The sequence below is a fragment of the Microcaecilia unicolor genome, chromosome 4 (genome assembly GCF_901765095.1).
Source record: "Microcaecilia unicolor chromosome 4, aMicUni1.1, whole genome shotgun sequence".
In the NCBI taxonomy this organism is placed as follows: Eukaryota; Metazoa; Chordata; class Amphibia; order Gymnophiona; family Siphonopidae; genus Microcaecilia; species Microcaecilia unicolor.
The window spans coordinates 288,400,861-288,413,273 of record NC_044034.1 but is presented as its reverse complement, the minus strand read 5'-3'; the positions used below and the strand labels follow the sequence as shown (position 1 = coordinate 288,413,273).

Here is a 12,413-nt window from a genome sequence, read left to right as displayed (position 1 = left end):
GTAGAGGGGGCGGGAGGGGGATGGGACAAGGGAAAAGTTTAGGGAAATTAGGTGGGAGATGTAGTCTGAGTCATTGTCGACTTCTGGATATGTGTTGGGTAGGAGGGATCCTAGTATTAGATTATTTGGGTAGGCTTGCTTGAACAGGTGGGTTTTTAGCCGGGCAGCTGCCATGAGGTCGAGGCATGAGGCACTGCCAATGAGGTGCTTTGGGGGCCACTAGACCCACCCGTAGCTATGCCACTGGTTCTTTGATTGGTTGTGAGGACTTATTATTTTGCTTTGATGGCAGCTGCTCTTTGCCCGGCCCCAGAAACTGCTGCCTAGTTTTGCCTGACGATTGGGTCAGCACAACATTTCATGTATTCACTTGTCATTCATTCTTGTCTGTATTATATTTTTAGATTGTAAGCTCTATTGAGCAGGGACTGTCTCTGTCAGCTGTTCAGCACTGGGTGCGTCTGGTAGCGCTATACAAATGTTAATAATAATTAATTCTTAGAGTCCCAGCACTCGATTTTGAATTGTTTGAGTTGGGCTCTTTAAATGTCCTATTCGTTTGTATTTCTACTAGCGGTATTTTTTAAAGCTGAGGATCCTCTGCACTCAATCTGTACTTTCTTTAAAAACCCTCACAAGTTTTTTTTTTTTTTTTGGTCTTCATTACCCACTTCCGTGGGGTATTACCTAGAGCCGTGCTGTGACTCTGCCCCTCCACAAATGCAAGGTGTGAGGCAGTAGCCGATGATGTCAGCCCTGTGCTGGGGCTCTGCTCTTCCCCAGAAACATGCGCAGCTTAGAACTTGTTCCTCTAAAATTTGGAATGGGGCCAGAGGCGAGGTGCATGGATTGAACTCTTTATAAGACTGGAAGTTCCCTACTGTACCGATGACACAGTAAAATGAAACAAAAAGCATTGAAACATGATCCCTGGCACACTCATAACAAAAATACCCAATACCCTTACTCCACCCCCAATGTGTACACAGTGTGTGATTGGAAGGGGGATGAACAGCGCCACAGACAAGGCAAGGAATATTTAAAGCACAGGCTGCCTCCTGCAACTGTGAACCCATCTCTAAGTACTCAGGCCAGGTAGCTCCAGACTCGAGAAAGCCGATGGGATCCTGTCTCAGTACTATGATCGGTAAGGATGTAGGATCGAGCACAGTGTCCTTCCCTCTCTTCTCTGATACCGTATGTGATGAAGAAGATAATAACTGTGACTAGGTGTGTTCGTCTTCGTGCACAGATACTCCTCTGTCTTGTACAGTATCAGGGGTGGGAGTCGTGGGAAGGAAGAAACTGATTGTAAATGTGTGTCAGTGTGTGACACAATGCACCTGTATCACTTGTCTCATATAGCATGTGCTACTGAAGTCTGTTTGCCTATGTCAGTGTGTGTTGGAGAAAGGGGATCTGTCTGTGTGAACACAGGTAGATATAATATGCTTATATCAATTCTCTTTTGTATATATTGGATTGGTTTTCAGGATTTTTAACAAATAGGATTTACAGGATAAAATGTCATCAGAGTAAATGGGGAACCCTGAGGGACCCTATAGTTATCTAATAAATGTTTTGTCATAGTAGGTAACTGGAAGGCAGTTAATCATCTTAAAATTAATTCAGAGCAAGACTAAAATACTCAGGCTATGTTGTTTATATAATGATTTCCCTTTGAAAATCTCAGAATGACTGTACCATTAGTTACTACTTTAAAATTAGGGGTATTGGTTCAGCATGGAGGTGGGGGGGGGGAGGGAGTGGGGGTGGAGGGGGGGAGATTTAATGGGGGGCGGTAGAGATGGGGTGAGGGAATACATAGATGCTAAGAGGAGGGTAAGGGGTGAGGGATGGAAGGGGTCAAGGGGATGGGGGGTGTGGGGTGTGGGTTTTTTGAGAGGACTGTCGGATACTTCTTTTTCATAGAAAATAATTTGATGTTCACAAGAGTTCGATATGGAGTCTATTTGTATATTTCATGAGTTGATGTCATTTGAAGACAAATGTATACTGGTTCTTTGAATGTCAATAAAATTGTTAAAAAGTAAAATTAGGGGTATTGGATCAGATTCAGCCCTAACGATGAAAGTCATAGACAGGACGGAGTTAGTCTGCTTCTGTTCCTTTGCATTGGCTTCCTGTTGAGGTTCATATTCTTTTTAAGGTTTTAACTTTTTGCTTTTGAAATTGCACCTCATATATGGTAAGGCTCCAGCCTATCTGGCCTCAAAGTTGAATTTACAACTTTTTTCTACAACTAATAGATTTATTCACAGTACTAAATTGCAGTTTCCACTTCTAAATATTTTGAGAAAATTCAAACATTTAAAGCTGCAAGTGTATGGAATGATTGTCCTCTGGCAATAGAAAAAGAAAAGAATTATGGGTCTTTTAGAAGATCTGTAAATATGTGGTTCAAGAAATTTTTACTGTGACTTTTGTATGTTATAATATTTTTGTGGCTGTATAGTATGTAAGGTATTCTGTTGTACTGTATGACTACCTTAGTTGTAATGTATTATTTTTTTTTAAAAATCTTATATACTGCCTGCAAACCTGAAAGTTATGTTATCTGTTCTGATCAGTGTTGGTAAAAATAGAATAAAAATACTGGGGTTGATATTCAAAGCCAGTTAAGCAGGTAACAGTTTCCTGCCTGGTGAACTGGTGCTGAGTAGGCCCTGAGGGAATATTCACCAGCACTATCTTAATATCCCTTCTAATCGATAAACCCATTCTGGTCATTGTGTGGGCTGTCTGGGGGCAGAGTTGGCATTAAACCAGATAAGTGTTGATATTCAGCCCTTAACCGGTTACATTAACCTGCCAAATAGGACTACATAAATAGCAGCTCCGTCTTTGACCAGTTAACTAGTTAAGGGCTGAATATCAGCACTTATCTGATTGTGCCGGCTGGCCGCACATACCTAGACATTTAATGCCAGTATCCAGACATAGTCCAGCATGAAATTTCAGCAACAGGAGTCAGCATTTAAAAAAAAAAATTCTGACTGCCACCAGCCGAATACTGACCCCACTAAAGTTAAGGGGTCTTGTTATGCCTGTTCAAACCAGGTGTTATTCCCAGTGCTCAAATTGGTGCACATACCTGGCATTCCATAACAATGCATGTAAATTTTAGGAATGCCCCGACCCACCACCCATCATCACTCATGGCCACACCCCCTTTTGGGTTGCACACTATGGGATTTGGGCGCACATTAATAGTGCATAGCAAGATTTATTTATTTGAAACGCTTATACCCCGCACTTTCCCACTCATTAGCAGGTTCAATGCGGCTTACATAGTACATCATGTGCATGTAAATCCAAATGAGTGGCAATTAGCACCCAATTATGGACACTAATTGGCTCATTAGCCAATTTAGTTGGATGCACATCTTGGATTGGCACCCAAATATCGGTGCCCAATTTTGGATGCCATATATAGAATCCAGGAGAAGGTGTCGTCACCAGTGTGGAGGAGATCTCTTTGGCCATTAAAGAAAGTTTGCTTTCATGGACCTCAGATCATCTTTCAAGTAAACAACCACAGGGTCAATATTCAGAAGTTTATTTATTTATTTATTATTTATTTATTTATTTCAGTACATTTATACCCCGCCTTTTGCCACAATGATGCAGCCCCAAAGCGGCTTACAATGAACCAATTAAAATAAATACATTACACCTACATTTTAGTTATTAGAGAGGGAAAAGAGGGAAAGAAGGGAAAAGTAATGGAGGCAAATGGAGGCAAAGATGAACGGCGAAAGTCCTGGCGGGCCAAGGGGAAAGATAAAAGTCTAGGCTGACACAGATGGATCCAGCAAGATGATCTCCAGTCAGGACTGCAACAGGCCCAGGTGGAACAAATGAAGCCGGAGGCAGGCATCCACAGTGACAGAGTCAGCGGAGCAGGAAACAAGATGGCGGACCAAACGGTCATCCTCCGCAGCCTCAACTGCCAGGGCACTGCAGCCAGGGACCTCCATCACTACAACTCCAAAGAACAGCTGACCGTGTGACAACTGACTAGCGACGAGACGGGGCACCTTCTCTGCAATGCAGGAATGGGGAGTGAAGGATGCAGCGTCAGAACCACTCTCAGGCAGCGAGGCGTGCAGGGAAAGACAACAGAAAGCAGCAATGGCCCCGGAAAGGGAAGCGCGATGTGCAGGCGGTGACCTGATGTAGTCCAGTTTCAGCTGTCAGCGAGATGTTTAGGCAGTGGCCGAAATTAGTCCAGATCCAGCTCACTGGTCAGTCAGGGTAACGGGAGACAACTGGAGCTAACCATCAGCGCGATGTTCGAACAGTGGCCAAATCCGACCTGCTGTCAGTTTATTTCTGCATGGTAACAGACCCCTTTCGGCTCAAATTCAGCCCTGCTGTAGTTAACTCTCGTCGTGATGTATAGGATGTGCCAGTTTGACTCGATTTTAGCCCGATGTGCTGTCTGGTGAAACTAAGGCACCTGGAGCTAACTGACAGCATGATGGTTAGTCGGCGGCCTTTTTCCTGTTCATTTCAGAAGTTAACCTGATAACACTTTACTTTTCAAATTTCTGTGCTGGTGAGCAGTCATATTTTATCCAGACAACTTGTCTGGTTAAAACTGAGGGGTCCTTTTACCAAGCTGCAGTGAAAAGGGCCCTGCGCTAGTGGCAGGTGCAGTTTTTGCTGCGTGCTGAGGCCCTTTTTACTGCAGCAGGTAAAAAAAAATGAAAAATGGCATGGCCTTGCAGTAAGATTTTATTTACTATATGGCCATAACGCCACCCATAGAGGTGGCATTAAAGGCTCCTGCGCTAATCCGCCAGTAACTGGGTAGGGTGCAGCACTGCTCAATTACAACCGGGTTAGTGCCTATGGAAATATTTTTTGAATGGCGTTCGATGGGGCTGGAATTACCGCCAGCGCCCATTTTGGGCGGGCAGTAGCTCCAGATTAGCATGCGGTAAGCCTGTGTTGGGCTTACCGCTGCTTTGTAAAAGGACCCCTGAACCTGTTAAGTCTAGGAAGAGTGTGAGAAATGCTGAGGGCACAATTTACCTTTTACTAGATAATGCTGATATTCAGCATTAACTGGTTAAGGATAACCAGTTAAGACAGACTGCATAAATAGCAGGTGTAAGCTTACTGCATAAAAATAGCTGGTGAAATTTAGTGTGCAATATTCAGCTGCACTGACTTAAAAAAATCGCTCTTTGAATATCTGGTTAAAGATAACCTGGATTATCTTTTAACTGGATAAGGCACCTGCTGAATATTGACTGAACACTTTCACAAGGAACTGCTGGAAACTGATTAATGGCTCTCGGCGTTCAGTTTCTTTATTACTGTTTATAAATAACAGTATTATCTCAGAGTCAATAATAACCCTTGCTTTCAGTTTTAGGTTTACTGTTCGATAGGGTCATGTGTTTTGTGGGTTGATTGCTTTTCTTAAAGTTCAAGAGTCAGTGAATATCAGGACCTTGAGATAAAGCATTCCTAGGTCGGGAAGGACATCTATTGATGGAGTGATTTATCAGAGAAAACCCCAGGAATGAATGAATACAAAGAGTAGAACACCCCTCACCATAAGACTTGGTCTTCACTCCTAGTCCTTGAGGGCTGCCAACAAGTCAGGTCTTCAAGACATCCTTAATGAATATGAATGAGATAATGGAGATAGTAGGCATGCACATCTCTGTCATGCATGTTCTTTACAGCTATCCTGATAAACTGACCTGTTGGCAGCTCTTGAGGACTGGGAGTAAGTACCAAAGCTCAAGTCCCAAGAGAAAGGCAAGGTCTGGACTCCTTGAATTAGTACTTTGTTATCAATCTGACCCAGATTTAAGCACATACAATATAGACACCTTCATAGGATGCCAACTTTTGAAAGCAGCAAATACATGGGTCAAAGAGGAACCTGGCCTCCAACTTGCCTTAGGGCACATCAAGTTGGCACTTTGGCACGCCCATCCCCCAGTTTTCTGGGTAGTCTCACTTACTGTCTGGCTCTGAAGCTGGGCATCAGCATCTTAAATTCAGCTCTACTGTCACTACTTAGCAGTTTCTTTCTCTTATGACTTCTCCTTGGTTGTGGTGCAGAATTCTAGTGGCTGTATCTGATGAAGGATTCTATGTGGTCACCAAAGCCCACATACACCAAAATCTTTGTTTTGAAGTTGTGGTCTTATTGATCAGAAAATGATATTTACAATCTATTTTAGTCCTGATTGGAAGAACCATTATTTAGTCCCCAGTCTTTTATTAGATATGGTCAAAGTTTCTGCCCTGTTCTTCATATTTCCAAGGCTTGTCATTTTTCCTATCTAAACTTTCCATTTTCTTTGCAGATGATGACACTATTTGCAAGAAGACCCCCAAACCTCTCTTCTTCCACCCCTTCACCAAAGGACACAATGTCATCATGGATGAGCTACATGGCTTTGCTGAGCGAAGCAACTCCTTTCACAGTGGAATCCTCTTCACCAACCGACCCATCCGTGTTAAAGAGGTAGTGGCACTGAAGATCCTTAAAGCAGAAATGCGTTGGTATGGTGGAGTAAGAGTGGGCTTTACCTCCATGAACCCCTCTGAGATTGACCCTTTGAGGTTGCCCCGATTTGTCTGCCCAAACCTCACAATGCTGCATGGATTCTGGGCTGCTGTCGTACCGGATGAGTTTGCCCAAGAAGGAATGGTGTCCCAGTTCTGGGTGGACAGGAATGGGAAAGTCTTCTGCAGTACCGATGAAGGGACAAAATTGCATTTTCTGTTTGATGGGGTGCCTGTGGACTGTCCACTCTGGGCCATTGTGGATCTTTATGGAAGGACCAAAGCAGTACAACTGCTAGGTAAGAAGCCAGGATTGGTTGCGCATCCTTTTTATGAAAGGTTTTTGTCCTCCATCATAAAGAGGTTGGGGAAGGAGATTTCAGTATTCTTTTCCTTTCTCCACAAAATTTCAGGCTACTAGCTAGTTCATTTTCTCATTTTAACCAACAGCGTGTATGAATTTATACTTATTTCCTTAATAAAATAATAATAATGCAAAAGAAATCTGATCTACCATTTCATACAGGAAGTGGGGTAAAACCAGTCTATTCTGATTTTAAATACCATGGGTTCTCAACCCAGTCCTCAGGACACACTGAACCAGTCAGGTTTGTGGGATATGCATGAGATAAATTTGCATGCACTCCATTGTATGCAAATCTATTTCATACATATTCATTGTGGATATCTTGAAAACCTAACTGGCTTGGTTTGTCCTCAGGACTGGGTTCAGAACTGTGCTCTAAAGCAGTGTTTCCCAAGTTGGTCCTGGAGCACAACCTTGCCAGTCAGGTTTTATGGATATCCGCAATGAATATGGAGGCAGTGTATGCAAATCAATCTCATGCACATTCATTGTGGATATCCTGGCAAGGGGGTACTGCAGGACCGACTTGGGAAACACTGCTCTAAAGGGAGGACCTCTGTCTTTTTAAGAACAGAGTAAACAAACATCTGGCTGGTAGGATATGGGTACTATAGATCCTATCTGGAAGCAGGTTGGGGAGGAGGGAGGATATGTTAGATGATCTTTTGAAGTTCCCTCTTGCACTTTTCTTCTCTAATAGAGAGGAGAGAAAGTCCATGTGAATTTGAAGATTATTTTCAAAGCCATTTTCATAGATAAAACAGCTTGTGGGCCAAAAACTGGTAGTTTAGTTCTGAGGAGAGAGACTGCACATGGGAATTTATTGTGAAAATATCATGCATGCTCTCCTTCAGGCAGGTGCAAAGGTAAACAGGTATGAAATATCTGTCTTCCTTTATGAGGAGTTTCCCTCTGAAAATTAGCCTACAGACATATATGCATACATTTACCTATGGGCTTGTAAATCTCACAGGCTGTTTCATTATTACCCCCCATTTCCACCATTTAGTGATGTTTTGTACATCTGCTAGAGGAGGCTTGGCATTTGGCACCTCAGTTTTTTTGGCTTGATCATAGATATTTTGGATGCCAGTTGAAATGGAGGATGTAAGGCTTTCATTCCCAGAACATTAGAATAATCCCACAAATTTCTCCCAGGAATTCAGAAACAATATGAATTTTAACTTCTGACCTCATCTTTCCTCCATTTTCCCCCTCTCACTCTCTCTCTCTTTCTGCCATGTGTCATCTCATCTCCTTCTCCTGTCCTTTCCATATCTCTTAATTCTCTTTTGTAGCATTGTATCTATTCAGTTTCCATCTCCTCTATTCTGTCCTGTTTTCCAACTTGTTTTAACAGATCATGTCTGACACTTGAAATCTCATTTTCTCTTTCAGACCCTTCTCGAGTTACCCAAAGCTTGAAGTGGCTTCCTTCTACTATCCAGTCCCAAATCCCAGCCCTGCCTAAAGGTTTGTTTCTCTTTTCAGGAGCTATCCTACAAAAAAGCATCACAACAGGCAGGGATCTTATTCACATTATGTTATAAACACATAAGAATTTTGGCAGTTCCTTTACCTAAGAGTACTTTTGCATATATATATTTATTTAGATTTTGTTCACACCTTTTTCAGTAGTAGCTCAAGGTGAGTTACATTCAGGTACACTGGATATTTCTCTGTCCCAGGAGGGCTCACAATCTAAGTTTGTACCTGAGGCAATGGAGGGTTAAGTGACTTGCCCAAGATCACAAGGAGGAGCAGTGGGATTTGAACCAGCCACCTCTGGATTGCAAGATGGTGCTCTAACCACTAGGCTACTCCTCCACTATTTGGATATATTTACCGCCTTTTTGAAGGAATTCACTCAAGGTGGTGTACAGTAAGAATAAATCAAACATGAGCAATAGGCAATTACAGCAGTAAAAATATTCAAATAACAATACAAAGTATGGCATGTTATGCTACTTACAATGTCAACACAATACAGTGGTGGAAATAAGTATTTGATCCCTTGCTGATTTTGTAAGTTTGCCCACTGACAAAGACATGAGCAGCCCATAATTGAAGGGTAGGTTATTGGTAACAGTGAGAGATAGCACATCACAAATTAAATCCGGAAAATCACATTGTGGAAAGTATATGAATTTATTTGCATTCTGCAGAGGGAAATAAGTATTTGATCCCCCACCAACCAGTAAGAGATCTGGCCCCTACAGACCAGGTAGATGCTCCAAATCAACTCGTTACCTGCATGACAGACAGCTGTCGGCAATGGTCACCTGTATGAAAGACACCTGTCCACAGACTCAGTGAATCAGTCAGACTCTAACCTCTACAAAATGGCCAAGAGCAAGGAGCTGTCTAAGGATGTCAGGGACAAGATCATACACCTGCACAAGGCTGGAATGGGCTACAAAACCATCAGTAAGACGCTGGGCGAGAAGGAGACAACTGTTGGTGCCATAGTAAGAAAATGGAAGAAGTACAAAATGACTGTCAATCGACAAAGATCTGGGGCTCCACGCAAAATCTCACCTCGTGGGGTATCCTTGATCATGAGGAAGGTTAGAAATCAGCCTACAACTACAAGGGGGGAACTTGTCAATGATCTCAAGGCAGCTGGGACCACTGTCACCACGAAAACCATTGGTAACACATTACGACATAACGGATTGCAATCCTGCAGTGCCCGCAAGGTCCCCCTGCTCCGGAAGGCACATGTGACGGCCCGTCTGAAGTTTGCCAGTGAACACCTGGATGATGCCGAGAGTGATTGGGAGAAGGTGCTGTGGTCAGATGAGACAAAAATTGAGCTCTTTGGCATGAACTCAACTCGCCGTGTTTGGAGGAAGAGAAATGCTGCCTATGACCCAAAGAACACCGTCCCCACTGTCAAGCATGGAGGTGGAAATGTTATGTTTTGGGGGTGTTTCTCTGCTAAGGGCACAGGACTACTTCACCGCATCAATGGGAGAATGGATGGGGCCATGTACCGTACAATTCTGAGTGACAACCTCCTTCCCTCCGCCAGGGCCTTAAAAATGGGTCGTGGCTGGTTTTCCAGCACGACAATGACCCAAAACATACAGCCAAGGCAACAAAGGAGTGGCTCAGGAAGAAGCACATTAGGGTCATGGAGTGGCCTAGCCAGTCACCAGACCTTAATCCCATTGAAAACTTATGGAGGGAGCTGAAGCTGCGAGTTGCCAAGCGACAGCCCAGAACTCTTAATGATTTAGAGATGATCTGCAAAGAGGAGTGGACCAAAATTCCTCCTGACATGTGTGCAAACCTCATCATCAACTACAGAAGACGTCTGACCGCTGTGCTTGCCAACAAGGGTTTTGCCACCAAGTATTAGGTCTTGTTTGCCAGAGGGATTAAATACTTATTTCCCTCTGCAGAATGCAAATAAATTCATATACTTTCCACAATGTGATTTTCCGGATTTAATTTGTGATGTGCTATCTCTCACTGTTACCAATAACCTACCCTTCAATTATGGGCTGCTCATGTCTTTGTCAGTGGGCAAACTTACAAAATCAGCAAGGGATCAAATACTTATTTCCACCACTGTATGTAATAGAACATTTTAATTGACAGTAAAGGGTATAAGCTAAAGTTGGAACATATAGATAGGTAAGAGAGTAAAAGAAGAGATAGAAAGTAAGGTGACTAATTTAAAGAAAGTTGCGCATGAGGTCAGAGAGATGGTTAAATATTACATCAGCTAGGATAGGAGTAGATAAACATGTCCTGCTGCAGTATGTATATATATATATATATAGAGAGAGAGAGAGAGAGAGAGAGAGAGAGAGATTACAATATATGCTCAGATAAGAATATACCAAGTATAATAATAGAACAAATTCCAACCAAACTTGCCAAACCCAAAAGACCAACAAATGATATTATCAATACCCCCCCCCACCAACCACCCTCTCCAATCTTCTCTCCCCCTCCCACAAACACCCATCTCCCAATCTTTCCTCCCCTCCCCCCCTTTGAGGTTCACCCCAGCAGTAAATGTCATACACACTTCCAGGCATTCCAGGAATTTTCAGGGCAATGGAAAACATCAAATTCCCCTCCCCTAAAAATCAACCCTTCACATCTTTAACCAGTTGCCAAAGATGAGGCCATTCTTCATCAGTATTGTCATAGCGTCCCAACCGTTTGTCAGTTAATTTTTACTTTCATTCATATTTTAAGTGTTTCCAGGTTTTACTTGGTTAGTCTCTTGCTTCTTCTTAATATGATGAGAGTGCCTCTTACTAAAACATTAGTTGATTAGAGTGACCAAAACAGTTGAGGATATCCCAACCCACGTGAAGATTCTTCTTAAATATAATGATGTCTATTTGTCTTCCCACAGATGCCACAGCACCTGTGAATTGGTCGTGCCTCCCGCAATTTGATAATATGGAGGAATGCACCATCTGCTTCAGGACAGGTGCCGATGCCATCATCTACCCCTGCATGCATGCCTCCATGTGCTTTCTGTGTGCCCAGAGGGTGTTCCAGACCACTGCCACATGCCCAATGTGCCGTGGAAAGATGGAGACAGTGCGTCAAGTCCCATTCAGTGGCAATGCCAGGGTCAACGAGAACCGGGATGGGAGTTGATTCAGTGGTACTGAAAGGAGCAGAAGGATCAGAATGTAACCAGTGGAAGGGACTGCAGCCACTTCCTGCCACGTTCACTCAAGAGTGAAGAAAAACTCAGGGGCCTGATGAAAACAAGCGCCAGAGTGTGGAGTATCATGCAGACTGGACAGGGGTCCATTCCATGAGGACACGTTGATCAGAATCATTGACTGTTCTCGTTAAAATAGGAATGTGGGATTTGAATCCTGAGAGAATCAGAAAGAATAGTGCAGAAAAATATGCATATTAGATACTGGGTAACAGACACAAAGAAGGGGTTGAATCAATACAAATGTAAGACCTGTGAGCAGGAACATCACTCCTTAATGTTTGATGTATAATTTTAAAGGTCTTTGTGTTAATATTTTGTGTTTTATGCTTTATTTGCCTAGCCACTACTTGTTTTTGTAATATTTTGAACAGTTTTAGAATTATCCAGTATAGACTCGTTTTTTTTCAAATGTTGCTTTTCCTGCCACTGCTCTTAGGGGTCTTTTACTAAAAGGTTGCCACGCGGCAACTCCAAACTACCGCCGGCCCAACGCGGGTGTCTGCAGTAGTTCCACCCCACGTGCGCTGTTAATAATATGGTCAGCTGTCCACTGAGATAAGAACGAGAATTGCTTTCAAGCAGAAATGATTATTACAGAATATAAGGGTGGTTATGCCAGTGAAAGAGTAATGGCAGGTGTTCCTACCAGATGTGAAATGGGGTGAACTCACCTTGACTTGCAACAAAGTAAATACAAATTTTGCTATAAAGCATATAAGAAACTATTGGCCCGATTATTTAAAAAAAAAAACAAACCCAAAACTGTGCTGCTAACTTTATCCTCTG

The 12,413-nt window shown here is 42.9% G+C and overlaps 1 protein-coding gene across 1 annotated transcript; it reads left to right on the top strand.

The window, feature by feature from the left end:
* The first annotated feature begins 988 nt into the window (after window positions 1–988).
* On the top strand, window positions 989–12,067 carry NEURL3 (neuralized E3 ubiquitin protein ligase 3). The gene is made up of 4 exons (XM_030199595.1): window positions 989–1,147; window positions 6,357–6,857; window positions 8,324–8,398; window positions 11,304–12,067. Exons 1-4 carry the CDS (start codon window positions 1,120–1,122, stop codon window positions 11,552–11,554), a joined length of 855 nt encoding a protein of 284 aa, XP_030055455.1. The 5' UTR covers window positions 989–1,119; the 3' UTR covers window positions 11,555–12,067.
* Window positions 12,068–12,413: the final 346 nt, after the last annotated feature.

Excerpts from the sequence above, each read along its gene's own strand:
- NEURL3 (XM_030199595.1), top strand. The coding sequence starts at position 1,120 with ATGGGATCCTGTCTCAGTACTATGATCG. Across the intron at positions 6,858-8,323 it reads CAAAGCAGTACAACTGCTAG|ACCCTTCTCGAGTTACCCAA; the intron begins GTAAGAAGCCAG and ends TTTCTCTTTCAG. Across the intron at positions 8,399-11,303 it reads AATCCCAGCCCTGCCTAAAG|ATGCCACAGCACCTGTGAAT; the intron begins GTTTGTTTCTCT and ends GTCTTCCCACAG.